Source organism: Cinclus cinclus, chromosome 2 (assembly GCF_963662255.1).
Source record: "Cinclus cinclus chromosome 2, bCinCin1.1, whole genome shotgun sequence".
Lineage (NCBI taxonomy): Eukaryota > Metazoa > Chordata > Aves > Passeriformes > Cinclidae > Cinclus > Cinclus cinclus.
Genome location: NC_085047.1, coordinates 67,239,965 through 67,254,812, shown reverse-complemented (window position 1 = coordinate 67,254,812; position 14,848 = coordinate 67,239,965). Strand labels below are relative to the sequence as shown.

The following is a 14,848-nucleotide window of genomic DNA, read 5'->3' as shown; positions in this document are numbered from 1 at the left end:
GCCCCGGCTCCCCCGCTCCCGCCCGGCTTTGAGGGAACGCTGGAGACGCTCGTGTTTCTCCACAAACTGTGTTGACAAGCGACTGTTGAAAAGGGCTGGGAAAATTACATCTCATTTCTGGTGGGGTGAAATATGAAACATGTAATCTAACGGTTCCTGAAGGAGGGGGGAGAGGGACTTCTCTCCCTCTCTCGCTGTTTTCCTGCTCCGGGTTCCTGGTTGGATAATTTGGGTTAATACTAGTGAGTGAGCCTTTTGCTGCTTCAAAGGGTATTTCAAGTTGCCGGAGCTCCTCCCCTCCGCACCGTGTGACAACAACAACTCGTCCAGCGAGCGAGCGGCGGCGGCGGCGGCGGCAGCAGCAGCCAGCACTTCCCCGCTCATTTTCTCTCTGTCATTCCCCTCTCAATCTTTGATCAATGTACTTGCCAGAGAGAACCGAAGTCCTTCAAACCTCCTCTTTTTCACCTTCGTCTTTAACGTGGTGCTAGAGCAAGGACCACAAAAAGAAACTGCCCTCCCCCTCCCCTCGGCCCCAGCCCCGCCGCCCGGAGCGGACTTCTCCTCCTCCTCCTCCTCCTCCGTCCCCACTTGCGGGACACTTTGTGCGTTCTCTCTCTCACTCTGCCCCCTGCTCTCTCGCTCGCCGCAGCACCTGATCTGGGGTTATCCCCCCCCCCCTTCTTCTCCCCCCTCCTCCCTTCTCTCCTTTCCTCTTTTTTTTTTTTTATTTTTTTTTTTTTAATTTTTCCCCCTTTTCCCTGCGTGTGTGTGTGGGAACTTTCCCCCCTCCCCCTGCCCCCTCCGCCGTATATGTGACCATGGCCGTACCGGCTGCTTTGATCCCTCCGACCCAGCTGGTCCCCCCTCAGCCTCCGGTCTCAACTTCTGCCGCCTGCACCACCACCACCACCACCTCGTCGTCGGCCACCTCGTCGTCGGCCACCTCCTCTCCGTCTCCGTCCATCGCTCCCCCGCCGGCCGTTTCGGGGACAAACCTATTCCGGCCGGAGCCCATCGCAGCGGCGGCGGCGGCAGCGGCGGCCACAGTCACCTCCACCACCAGCGGCGGCGGCGGTAACGGCAGCGGCGGCGGCAGCCCCAGCCTGGGCACCGGCGGCGGCAGCAGCAGCGGCGGCGGCGGCGGCAGCGGCGGCACCTCCACTCCCAATGCCAGCGCGGCCAGCGCGGCCGGCAGCCTGCCCGGCAAGCCCGTGTACTCGACCCCGTCCCCGGTGGAGAACACCCCCCAGAATAACGAGTGCAAGATGGTGGATCTGAGGGGGGCCAAAGTGGCCTCCTTCACCGTGGAGGGCTGCGAGCTCATCTGCCTGCCCCAGGCTTTCGACCTCTTCCTGAAGCACTTGGTGGGGGGCTTGCACACGGTCTACACCAAGCTGAAGCGGCTCGAGATCACGCCCGTGGTCTGCAACGTGGAGCAGGTCCGCATCCTGAGGGGGCTGGGGGCCATCCAGCCCGGGGTCAACCGCTGCAAACTCATCTCCAGGAAGGATTTCGAGACCCTCTACAACGACTGCACCAACGCCAGGTAAGCGCCGCAAGGCACACGCGCGCCCCGCCGGCCCCCCCCGCCGCCGCCCCCGTCCCACCCCCGCGCGGTGCGGTCCGGGCGAGCGCTGCGCTCGGTCCCGCTGCCCATTCCGCTCTGCCCCGGCACCCAGCCGGCCTCCTCCGCAGCCAGCGGCGCTGCTTCTTGGTGGGACGGAGGGACAGAGGGGGAAGGGGCCCCCCTCCCGCTGCGCCCTGCAAGTGTCGCCCTGTCATTGTCCCCTTCCCTGCCCCCCGGGCCGAGGCGTGCCGGGGATAGGGATGACCGCGGGCAGCGCAGCGCGGGAGCGGAGGGCCGGCGGGGGTGGGAAGGGTCCAGAAAGTGCTTTCTGGCCGAATCCTCGGCTGAAGTTTATCCTTGGATGTATCTTTAAAACGAGCAACCCTGGGAAAAAGCCGCCCGAACGGTGCACGGGAGTGGGCGGGGAGCGGTCCTGATGGGGGCATAGACACTGGGGTGTCGTGTGAAGTGGGATGGGGCGCGGAGCTGCCCGGGCGCCGGGCCCGTTCCGGGGCGATGGAGGCCGCTTGGCCATCAGCTGCTGTCACATATCGGAGGGGGCACGTGCACTTTTTGTGTAGGGCTGTAAGGCAGTTGCCACATGGCGAACGGGGGAGGTGAAGGGAGGGCGGGAAGACGGCGAGGAGGAGGAGGAGGAGGAGGAGGTGGCAGCGGCTTTTCTTTGGGGTAGTGGGGAGAGGTGCCAGGCGGCCGGCCTGGGCTGCTTCCTCGGTGGGGGGGTGGGGGTGTCGGTCCCCGAGGAGCAGGTGCGAGCAGCTCCAGGCCCCCAGCAGCCGAGGAGGAGGAGACGGGGGGCAGCGGGAGCGCGGCAGGGATTTGGCAAGGCTGGATCCTGCTGCCGCGGGAGTAACGCGGGCGCCGTGGCGGGGACGGAGCCGAGGGCGGGGAGCAGCGCTGAGGCCGCGGACGGTGCGGGGGTATCCCCGCTCCCTTGGGCCGGGGAGACCGCGGGGCGGGGGGACGAGCCCCAAACTTGGCACAGCCGGGGAGGAGTGTTGGGGCGACTAGAAGGAGCTGGCAAAAGAGGAAATTCCTGATGCAATAGCAGCCGCCTTTGCAACGGAGGGCGAAAGCATGGGGCTGTTATCTTTCAATCTATAGGTTACAGGGGCTGAATCTGCGCGATAAGGAGAAGGGATCGCATAACTGCCGTGACCCCGAGATCAGAGCGGTCGGAAGCGCTTCCAGTTCCCGGCGGCTCTCCCCCTGCTTCGGGCGGGGGCGGGGGGCTCGGCTGCAGGGGCGGCGGGAACTTCCCACGGAGGAGGTCGTGGACAAAGTCCCGATGCTACTTTCATTACACCCAAACAAACAGACCAGGCTCGTTTCACTTTCCTATTGTCAGATTTCAAGGTGCAGCAACAACACGTGGGGAATTAACCCCACGCGATACCGCGCTCCTGCCCGTCCCGTCCCCAGTGGCGGGGCGTGTGACATCCCCTCCTCCTTCCCTTCGTCCCCCCCGATTCAGCAGAGAGTGCCTGGCAGTCATTAGCATAGAGCCAGGCGAAGCTGAGCACTTAACTCTGGGGTAGCAGTTGCTAGACGGATTGTTGAAGTTCTGAATATTCAGGGCAGCAGGACAAAACAGCCTGGAATAACTTCCAAGCGCTGACATAACTGTAGCTGCTCGGGTAACTCTGCTGTTGTTTCATGTGGAATCAACATGAATATTAATAGCTGCTCTTAGACAATTGTTGGGTTGGGGTTTTTGTGTGTGTGTCCATGTGGTGTGTAACTTGCAACAGCTCTGCAGGAGTTCCAAGATTTGGTCCTTAAAATAAACTCACGGAAGTTTTACTTTGCCTCAGTCATAACCGTGTGAATTTTAATTTGACCACGTCGAATTAAGAAATAGAGAAACTTTTTTTTTTTTGGAGGGGGGAGGGGGCAGTTGGGAGCGTATGGAGACACTAATTCCTGGACTTGGCAGTGGTATAAAAGGGTTTGGCAGCCTGGTTGTAACATAGCTTGATTATGTCAACAGCACAGGATCGGCTGTGTTTCAGCTGTTCCTGAGGTCTGCTGTGTTATCATCCAGTGTAGTAGAAATTACACTAGTGGGTTCAGAAGTGAGTAGGATTTGACCCTTAAAAAGTGTAATTGTAGTAGACTTACTTATGCATCCATTAAGCAAATAAATTAATGGAAAGGGTATACGATAGGTATTCAAAATGTATTATTACAGTATAGACGAATAAAGCAAAGTGGGTCAGTGAGTTTTGGTCAAAAAGGATGGGAAGATAAATCTGTGCTTGCTTTCTGGATTTCCCCTCTAATACATTTAATTCTTCTTTCTTTGCAAATTGTTTTTAATTCTTTCTGACGTTAGAGTAATTATGCAGGGTATTTTGGTCTACTCAGTTTAGTGATTTAAGTGACCTTTCCTGACTCCCAGCTACTGCATACTTTAGCTGGGTAATGTCTTTTTGTATCCCGGGTGGACACTTTACTGTTGAGCTGGAAACTGGAAGAGCCAACTCCATCCTAGCGGCTAAATTGTTATACTCATCAGATTCAAAAATTTTGAACCAGCATCTTATCACTGTTATATTTGTCTCATAATCAGCTGATGCACTCGAGTACGCTAATCCCTCTTTGGAAAGCTTCATCAAGGTTAATACGTTATTTAATCAAAAAAGGCATCCAAATAAAGCCATTACTTTGTTGTTCTTTAAATGGATTGAATCGTTACTTACCAGTTGCTGTGGAAATAATTTATAATAACTTATTTTGAGATGGAGAAGTTTTAGATGTGTTTCACCAAAATGATACATTTTAACTGTGATATTGCTATTTAAAAAAATCAATAAAACAAAAATCAATAAAACACCCAGGGATTTTCTATTGAATGCTTAATGTGGAGGTCTGTAAAGTGAATTGGTTTCTGTGTTTATTTGTGATACTACTAATAATAACGTGATACTAAAGGACCTTTTTCTAAATTAGGCTTGTGTATCAGTTCACTGGAAAAATAAGCTTCCGTTATGGAAGATGACTTTTCTTTTCTGGTCATACTGACCTTTGCTTTTATTTTCCTCATAAAAAAGCATTGGCTGCCAAACAGAAATCCAGGAAATAGCAGACTGTGCATTTAGCTTACATTCCGATTAAATGGTTTGACATTAATGGGATGCTAGAAAGCCATATGCCAAACAAATAGGGGAAGGATAAAGGCAAAACATGGAAAATATTTAGAGCTACTAGATGCCAATCGAGTCAGGTTTCTTGAATGTGTGGGTGAAAGAGAGTAGCGAACTGTGCACTAGATGTCACCTGCCTAGGATTAATGACCTGGAAGCTATTGATCCCAGATTGTTTCTGGTCTCTTGTGTTTTGAGCACTTGTTGTGGAATTTTGCCATGCTGGGTCCCTTTCTAGTTTTCCCATAGACTTAGGCTGGCTTTGGATCATGCCCACCCGAGTAAAGGCTAAAAGCGTGTGCTTTCTTCTGACCTCCCTTCTATGACCAGGATATGTTAATCTTTTCTGACATTTGAGGATGATTTTGAATGAGTTCATTGACATTCATACTTAAAGCAGGGAATTATTTGCAGCCTTTGGAAGCTATTTGCAATTTTTGGAAAACAACCTAATTGATTTTTGAGTATAAAGGGGAAAGATGCTGAACATGAAACAATTCTCTTCAAAGCCTATCTTACACTGCAGTTATTCAGTCCCTCTTTTCTAGCTTCTGCTTCTCTCAAATTATGTGGACCTAGCATGTCCTTGTTTACTGAATCCTGCACGCTTGCATAGCTTTTCTTTTTTTTCCTGTTTGTATTAATTAAAGGAGTATCTCACCCAGATAGGTTAGTACAGATCATAGATACCTTAAATGAACAGGTCAGCAAGTGCAGCTGGAAGGAACATCAAATATATAGTACCTGTGGTTTATATTGATGACCTTCATTCTTGCAACAGATTATTAAAATATAATCAGCAGAAATGTGGAAGGCTTTACAAGCAAAGATGACTACTGGAAGGCTAGAAGATAAATTGTAGTAACTATAAAAAAGGAGTAAAAGACTTGGAAGTGGTTTCCGTAGACTTAAACAAAATAAAATACTCCAGTTGCTGATAATAGCACTACTTTAATATTTATCTTACATTATGTGTTTAATGGTAAATATTGTCATTTAAAAATTGAGGTCCTTGGACTGTACTCACTGCAACAGGACGGAGCTATTTATTATCCCTTTAATCTGATACTCCAGTCGCTGGCAGTAGCAGGGTACCTGATACTTTGGAAGGGAACACTTTGCTGTGAGTGCTGGCTGCCTGTCGAGGAGTGCTGCCGATTCTGTTCCCATGCAGCGAGGTGAGGGCCTGCTAGTGATGGACAGGGGGACATTTGTATTGATTCACATGATCTTCCTCAAGGATTCAATTTGATTAACTCCTCCTTTATCTTACAGCTATGAGTATTGGCAAAGTTTTGTGTAGTTATTTTTTTTTCTCTTTTAAAATTAAGAAACCTGTTTTTGGCAGATGTAGTTTATGTAAAAAAGCAGTTTCATCGTCAGGTTTGTATCAACTTTACTTACAAGAAAGGGCTATATGGATAGCTCTGTGATTTCCTCAGACCATTGCCATCTCGGTTGAAATTCTTGGTTCAGTCTCAGGCTTCCATGCTCTTTCTGGAGCCACAGGCCCCCACCTGGGGTTGCTGAGCCCCCTGGGCACATGGAGCAAGTGCCCCACAGTGCGTCCCTTTGGGCTGTGCTGGGGGGCTGCTGCGCCCACCCAGGGCTTCTTCTCTGCCCCTCGTCGGCACCGTAAACCAAAATGCACTCAAAGCACTCTTACTTACAACTTGTCCTGCTTCATATTCTGCAGTCTGGAGTGGGTTCTGAGTATTTGTTGGAAACGCTAATCTTGTTTTTAAATCTTAAATCTTGCCATTTAGTATTTCTTCTGTTTTCCCCTGTTCCTAGATCATTCTGAGTGGCTGTTTTTGCCCATCTCTGTCACTGGTCATCTAAAGTGAATTGCATATGAAGCAGAGAATTTTCATATGTTTGAGTGGATTTTAATATTTTCCTTTTGAACTACCTAAATGATATATTAAATTGTTACTGCAATCCTTGCTGGTCTGGTAGAAGTAAACCTCTTTCACCATTGCCAGTGTTTCCTAGTCATGGAGAAACTTTACAAGTTTAGCTGTAAAAATTCATTAGTGGCTGCAGGATAGCAGAGTTGTAGTCAGAAACTACTGAGTTTTATCTAAATTGTGCAAGCCAGTGAAAGAAGAGTCCAAAACAACCATGATGCCTGTCTGGTTTTAAGCAACAGTACTGGATTTAGATCCTCTTTGTTCTTTTATAAGTTAAATATGTTTTGTTTTAAAAATAACATTTGGGGCATCTGCTTTGCATTATGAGTTAATTCCATTCATTGTTTTAAAATAGTGATTAACCTTTTGCAAATTATATACTGCACATGAACAGTAATTTTTTCAATAATCTTTAAATGTGCGTGCTGTAACAGCGCCATAATGTGGACTGACATAATAGGAATTGACAGTAAATTTTTAGTTGCCTAAATACGTGTTTAAATGATAGAGCTGAAGAGTCATCTGCAGAAAGCTATTATGATTCAGAGAGTTCATTTATATATAGATAATTTCTCCAGTGTGAATTAAGGAAGAATTTTTCTTTTCCAATGATCACTTAAATTATTTTCAAAAATCCTGAAACATAAACCAAAAATCTTTATATTTAGAATCGATATGTCTGTGACTTGAAATGATACAACCTAGTTTTCTTTGAGGAATAACTTTATCCTTAGCCCACTATGTTCTACTTACTTATCTGATACTTTGCTCAGCCAGTGGCATCTCCTAGCAAGTGCTGATGTTTCATTTCATAGACATTGCAGAATATTCAGGTGTAATCTACAAAATATGGAATCTTTGCATTGACTATTAATAATTGTGAACTGTTCTAAACTTTTTTTTTCTCTCTTTTTTTTTTTTAACAGAAGAAAAGAGAAAAGGGTAACAGTATATTTTCCATAGCATTAAGTAGAAAAATGCTGTCACTTAATTTCATGAGAGGAAGGATCAGTTTTTGACCATCCAATTACATCCCAGTTCAGAATTTTCCACTCGAAATCACTCATAGCTATTAGCTGGGAAACTATGCTGGGGAAGGATAACTCTGAAAATACTGAAAACTTGCTTTCTCCTCTGTGAATTTCCATAGGTCTCTTTTAGAGGTGGGATACTGGACTGAACAGACACTGAGTGGTAATTCAGGATGCATCCACCAAAACTAATGAAAGTGCTTCCATGAGTTGCGACCGGGGAAATGGATCACAAAATGTATTTTATTTCACCTTGCTTTAAACAATGTCTTGTGATAATTGCTTTTAGAGTGAGCATCCTCCAATGGCAGGTGGAGTGATATATACAATACAATTTGCAGAATTGAATGGAAAGATCTTTTAAATTGTGTGTATCAAAACACTTTATTAGTTGTAGGCAGAAACTTTTTTGAAATAATCTGATCTTTTCTTGATTAGTGTTCATGAAATTATGCTTTCAATACAATAAAATATTCCAAAGTTTTTATGGTGTACTCCTGAGAATAGTTGTGTGGGTAACACTTAACTTTCTGTTCATTATTCTGTTTAAAGGTACCCTGTTCACTCCAAAACTAATTTATTTTAGATGTTTTCTTTGCATCCCACATAATTTGTATCTTCATCATGAAGAAGAAAGCTATTGCAGTATGAGGGAAAAATATACTTTCTGTTACAAATATCAAACAGTAGGATTTTATGACCATTGAAAGGCTGAAATTCACCATAGTCCAGGAACAATGGAGCAGATGCTATTAAAATTTGCTGGTGTGCCTTGCCACACGAACTGGACTTTTTTTCCCATTAAAATCAGCAGATATTTTGGTAACAGAATTTTATTCAACCTTATAATTTATAGAGCTAATCTCCAAATTGGCCAAATGGCTAAATTATGCTTAAATTCCTTTTGATCTAAAACAAGCTCAGGTTCAAGAAAAGCTTTCAGACTAGTTTTCTTATTCACATTATAATTTTATGTGATACTAAATATATTGAAAAAAGTGCACTTTTGCTGTTAAGACGTATTTTTTTACATTCATTTTGTTCCGAACTTAGATTGTGTGACTGAATGAGAGAGCACAGTAGGTGTGCATACAGATTACCTGACTGACAAAATAACAAGAGTTACATACTGGAGTCGGATGGGGAGAAGGGGAAGAATGGGAGTATGTGGGACTGCTGCACATGCTTTAGCATAATTGACAGCTGAAATATACTTGTAACATTACGATGCCATGATCGAAGTTCATAACTCTGGATGTTGGTGTTAGAGCACTTGTTAACAATGTGTTGTACTGGGATCGGGTAATAGGTATTTTACATTCGGAGTAGAAGTTGTAGTTTGGGACGTGTCTCTCAGCATACGCTTGTATTTACAAACTGTTGTACGATAGAAACTGTTTTTGAATTTTGCATCTGGGAAATGCTTTGCTTTTTCATTTTACGTGAAATGATTGTAAGGAGTCAAAAAGAAAGCAGTTATATAAAGTAAAATATAAAGGAAATAGGTAATACATTGTATTACTATTTAATAATGTCTTTTGTAACCTTGATTTCATGTTGTTCTCATACTTATTAATGATTGATTTCTTTAAAGAGCTAGATTGTGATTTTATATATGGGACAGAAAAAACCCCTGCCTTCTTGTATTAGATACTGTATTTTTAAGAGAAGTACAAACTATGAGTTACAGTTTTGTACAGTTTCTACAGTTTTGTGATAAATCTTATCAGGGCTTATTGATAATTTGAGCATTCCTTAAAAAACATTACTAAAGCTATTATTTTTGAATTATTATTTTCTGAATGTGATAAAAATATAAGCTTAATTCTTTAATTGGTCTTATGTTTTAATGGATGACATTTTCTGTCTTTATGAAACATATTATTAATTTCTAGTCACTTGGCCTGCTGTAAAAAACCTTTCTTTGTTGGACAAGGTCACCTGTAAGATTTAGTTATTTACATTAAAATAACAGTGCTATAGTTTTAAACCATGTGTGTAACTTTAAGAATGCTGATAGGCCTGTTGCTTTCAATAGCCTACATGTATCTTTTAAACCAAGCATAGGCAAAATGTATTTGGAAGTGCTATAAAAGAATCAGTTGACATCTTAGGTAGGAAGCTGGATTGCTGTATACTTTCTTAAATTTGCAGGGACAGTTTGAAAGCATTGAAAAAATGCATGAGATTTAGTGTCTTGTAAATTAATGCTTGTTGCATAAAATAGGTCCATGATGCATCTTTTAATGCATCATGCATTTAATGCAATCTTAGTGTTTTTTTGATCATTCTTTTGTATGAATGGATTTTAGGAAATTGTGGCAAAATCTTTGTGGGAATGAGTATCAGAATTTGGTATAACCTGTGGTTTCATACCCTCTGCCAGGACTTTTTAATATTCATTTTTGTAATACAGATGCAGCCTGTTCCTTATTGAAGGGAATACATGCTCCCAAGATATGTCCCATGGTTGGTTTAGTGCTGATTCTCACTGGTAGTTTACTACCAGTGGGAAGGAAGTGAAACAATTTTTCAATTACCTTCTGTTTCCTTAACAGTAATTTACTGCATGGGGGGAAGAAAATACCTCAGGTGGTATTAAATATATAATACGGACTAATACAAGTGAAAAGTCATATGTTCCGTTTTTCTTTCTTTTTTTTTAATACATTTCTCTCTTAGCTTGTTAGAACAGTTCCTACAACTCAGGTGACACATAATGATTTTGTTATTTCTCTCTCTGTATCTACCAGTAAAGCCTAATTCTGCAATTCTGGTGCAAGTTATGTCGCATGTTGTTCTAATACAAAGCATGGTTGCTTGTTTTTTTTTATGGGTTTTTTTAAGCTGATACTCATAGTTTATAACAGGCCAGGTTGAAAAATAAACATTAAATGGTAATAAAATATTTTGTCTTACATTACTGGGAATTATAGATAGTTTGTGATTCTGCTGGTTCCCTTTGAAATTAATTTGCTGCTGAAATATGATGATAAAAATGACAGTAGTAGAAAAAGGAGCTCTTGCTACAGTAATTTACAATTTAACATATAGTTGTGTATAAAATAGAGTTTTGAGAAACTATTAGATAAATGTATTAGAAATACTAATTTATCAGCTTACAGCTGTTCAGGAGTGTGCATGCAAATCTTGTAAGAAAGGAGCCATAGCATTTCCTGGGGAGGCCATCAGTGAGATTTTTAGTCAACATATTTGGGGATAGGCACAGCTGTTAGGTTGGCTTGAGGCCACTTCAAGGTACAACAGGTGGGACATTGCTAAGAATTAATAAACTTTCAACAAATTTTGTTGTTCAGAGCTTCTCTGGCACCATCTCAATAGAGTGGTGGAAAGGGTGGATTTCATCTCGAGAATAACCAGTCCACTGCTGTAGTTTGTACATGTCAGATTTACACACTGGGAAGTTTGCTCAAACAACCTGGATTTCTTTGTTCTCCTTCCTCTGCTCTTTGAATCTATTTAGTTGACTCAGAAGACGTGTGGTCTCACACAGAGGGATTTGTTGCTCAGCTGGGTGGTCAGACTCAACCCATTAGCATTCTGGCCTCATTGCAATAAAAGTCAGACTCTAGGACACAGTGGATGGGATGTGGTGTTAAAGAGTAATTTCAGGTGGTTCTGAGGGGGTGAAGCCTCCACTGCCTTTAGTTCTCTGCTGCTGAGCCTGTGCTAATGTGCGTCTGCCAACAGAGAGGTTTTTTTTTTATTATTTTTTCTGTGGACCCCTTCTGATTTTGTCTCATTGAGCCTTACTTTACATGTCTTAATACTTAAATTGGGACAATACAGTGATAGAATGAGAAGTAATACAATAATAGTTACGAAATGCATGTATTCAGAAATATTCTGAAGTATGACTACGTGAGTAGAACTTCTAGACATTCAAGGAAAGAAGAATGTCCTTAGTTAAAACTACTGACATTGTTATGTCATAAGTTTGATAAATTTGTCTGCTCTTTGGTGTGCCGGCTGATGAGAGAAAAATAATTTTTTTTAGGAGGTGAAAAATGCAGAGACAACTAATCCTAAATACTGTTCTGTGAAATTGTGTTTCACCCCTGTAAGTAGTTTCCTTGTGTGGAAGGTGTGCTCTGAACAGGATGGGTCTATCTTTTCAGCTTGGCTAATCGCTTCCCTTCAGAAATCCAGAACACATGCAGATTTGAACTTGCAGCCAGGAAAAAGTGCTGCCATGCTTCAAATTGCCAAAGGACCTCAGGGGACAGAAACTTGACCTGGTTTTATGAAACCATAGAATTACATTTATACAAGTTATCCCATGGGAAAAGAATGAACTGATCCCAATTCATTTCTAAATTCTGGGGCCTTATGGGTCACATTTGAATTTTCTCCTACACCTGTTTTTCTACTAAATTTTTCTGAGGACATTTTTAGAAACTTACTTTACATTAGGTATGGGTCAATTGCCTAATACTTAACAGCTCAGTATTCTTATTCTTTAATATGTCTAATGGTTTCTCAATATAATTCAGCTGCAAAAAGTTTAAATTATAGAATTTGTTCGGTATGGACTAAATCCTCAAGCTGTGAACTCTCCTCTTGGTTTACTAACTCAGGTTTTGTTTTCCTGCATGTGAAATAGAGGAGGCAGTGACTGTTGTCAGTCCATGTTGTATGGGCTGTAGAGAAGAGAGCAGCTCTGCAAATATTGGGCTACTCACCTGGTATGTGGGACACTGTGGCTCAAAGTTCAATGGGGATTACCCAGTGAGATAGGTCACAAGAAGACTCCCAAGACTCCATTCTTCTTTCCTCCTTCCCTTAGTTGGACTAAAAATTTGGGATTTGGGAAATGATGGTTCATCTTGCCTCATCTTGGAATCAATTAAAATAATGAGTGGGTGCTCCCATGGCCTTTCTCCTTCAGTACTTTGGTTTGAGCTAGAAGCCTGAATACCCCAGGGTAAGTGCTTACCTCTCTCTGGTGAGGTGGTGTGGTATTTATACTGTCCAAGTGTTCCTGCTGGTGTATTGACAGGTTAGACTATGCTAAGTTGAAATAGTGGGCCCTAAGGACATGGAAGGGTTCCTTAGTTCAAACACTTAGAGGGTTACATTAAAATTAGAATTAGCTTGCATTTTGATTTATTTAACAAACTGAGTGTTGTGTTCAGCTTAAGTTTGCCTCAGCAATTACTATCCCTTAGAGGCTCTGCAAACCTTCCAGGCTTTGCTTTCACCTTCTTTTCCTATTCTCAATCAGTCTTTTCAGTCCTTGAAATATATTTTCAGTCCTGAAATTGGCATTAAGTGCCTGCATAAGTCTACCTGTATCTAGTGAATGAGAGACGAATGTGGATACTGCTAATGTAGTATTGATGCTTTTGTCTTTAGTGCCGTCTTAACACTCTAGATCATCTGAACAGCTCAGATGATGATCCCTGGCTGATGGCTTTCAGTTTGTCAGTGTGGATGTGGCAGAGGGGACTAGTTCTGAGGTAGTAGCCGGGTTTTTGGCGGCAAAAGGGATTGGTAGGTGAGAAATGGTTATAAGGATGTCACCAAGACAAGTAAGAAGATGGTTATTTATTCTGGTTGTTTGTTTTTCATACCAATGAATTTTTCTGTGCAGTTTGTGTTGAGCCATTCATGACTTCGCCAGTCTGGATAATCAAACTGTTTCATGAAGTATCATTGTAGGGACATTATTGGAGGCTTGGTCTTATTTTGACTGGCAAAGTGAAAGGCAGGTCTTCTAAAGGGTGATTACTTATCACCATTATGTATTTATTATAAATGTGTACATCATGTCCCATCAGCAGGTTTTACTGCTATGTGGTGCTGATATCCTAAGTGGGTGGAGTGGGGGTTATTTTTTCTCAAAACACAGCAAATAGTTTTGTTCGCACATGATTTTTAATAGAAGGTAGAGAGGTCCAGTTGCAATTAGAGGCTTAAACAGTTTTGTTATTTGCTTGGCCTGTGCTTTGTGGGTCTGTTGTTCTTAAGTTGGGTAGAATTTCTTTGAATTTTACTGTATCCAGAGTAAGTTTAAATCAGACTAGTCTAAGGCTTTTGACCTATCAATAAAATGTTCTGACTGCTTTGTGATTTTGGTAGTAAATAAGGGAAATGAAACTAAATTTAAGAGCACCTATAGGTGGCAATAAATTCTTCATTGTGATTGAAATGTTTGTCTTAAATTCTTTTTGCATCTAAACTAGAGACAAAAAAAATCCCTTTGTTATATTTTTGATCATAGAACAACAAGTCAGAATGAAGGAACAAATTCAGATCTTTGAAAATTCAAACTTCCTTTCTTATTCCTGTTCTCCTGGTTACTTTCTTCTCCTCACACACCTGTCTGGATTTGGAAAAAAAGAAGATGAAAATTTACAATTCTTCACAGAATCTGTGTTTTATGAGGCACTGTGAAAACTTCAGATGCAGAGGATGCTTAGTGGGAGCAGTTGCTAACCCTAGCAGTAGCAGTAGGGACAAGAGCCCTGAGGCTATGGGGCTGGGAACATGCTGAAGAGTAGCATCGTGAAGAGGCAGAAGTGAAAGGCTGGTTGACAGCATGTTAAAGCAGATTTATCCGGTGTTGCTGTCACATGTGGCCTTACAAGTTTACATATGTATGATCAAATTTTCAGTCTTTGGATCACAACTGTGCCCTTTCTCTTCGTTAAGTAGGGCTACGTTTAGAGTAGTGCATGGGAAAGCAAGCAAGAAGAAATAAGCTTTACTGTAGATTTTGATGTTGGGCGAGATGCTTATGGCAGAGATGTTATGGTAAACGGGAATGAAAAATACTGTTTTTTTCAGTAATACACTTAATATGAAAATTCTTATCTATGCTTTTTATGGTTCTAAGTTTATTTCAGAAGTATACAGCTGTAATTCCTTTTTCTTCCTATTTTTCCACATCCCATGTGCAGCAATGAATATAGTCACTGTGATATTTGGTTGTATATAGAAGTCTTCATCCTGCAAGCAGGAAGCTTTGGTTTGTGTAAGGAGGTGTGGTGGCTATAGCATCTTGGTTATATGATTTAAGGTAATAAAATTATGCAGGTCCTTAGATGTTATCAGTATTGGTACTCAGAGAGCATAGCTAGCGGAGTTTTCATAAGCTGGAATTTCACAGACGGCAGCAACCAAGTGTGGGAGCGATCAAAGAACATT

At 42.6% G+C, this 14,848-nt stretch overlaps 1 protein-coding gene across 1 annotated transcript in view; it reads left to right on the top strand.

Moving 5' to 3' along the window:
* The first annotated feature begins 821 nt into the window (after window positions 1–821).
* The window catches only part of DACH1 (dachshund family transcription factor 1), a 321,860-nt gene continuing 307,833 nt past the window's right edge, over window positions 822–14,848 (top strand). Inside the window, exon 1 of the mRNA XM_062487771.1 lies at window positions 822–1,549. Coding sequence (XP_062343755.1) covers window positions 822–1,549 — 728 coding nt within the window. The remainder of the gene's footprint in view (window positions 1,550–14,848) is intronic.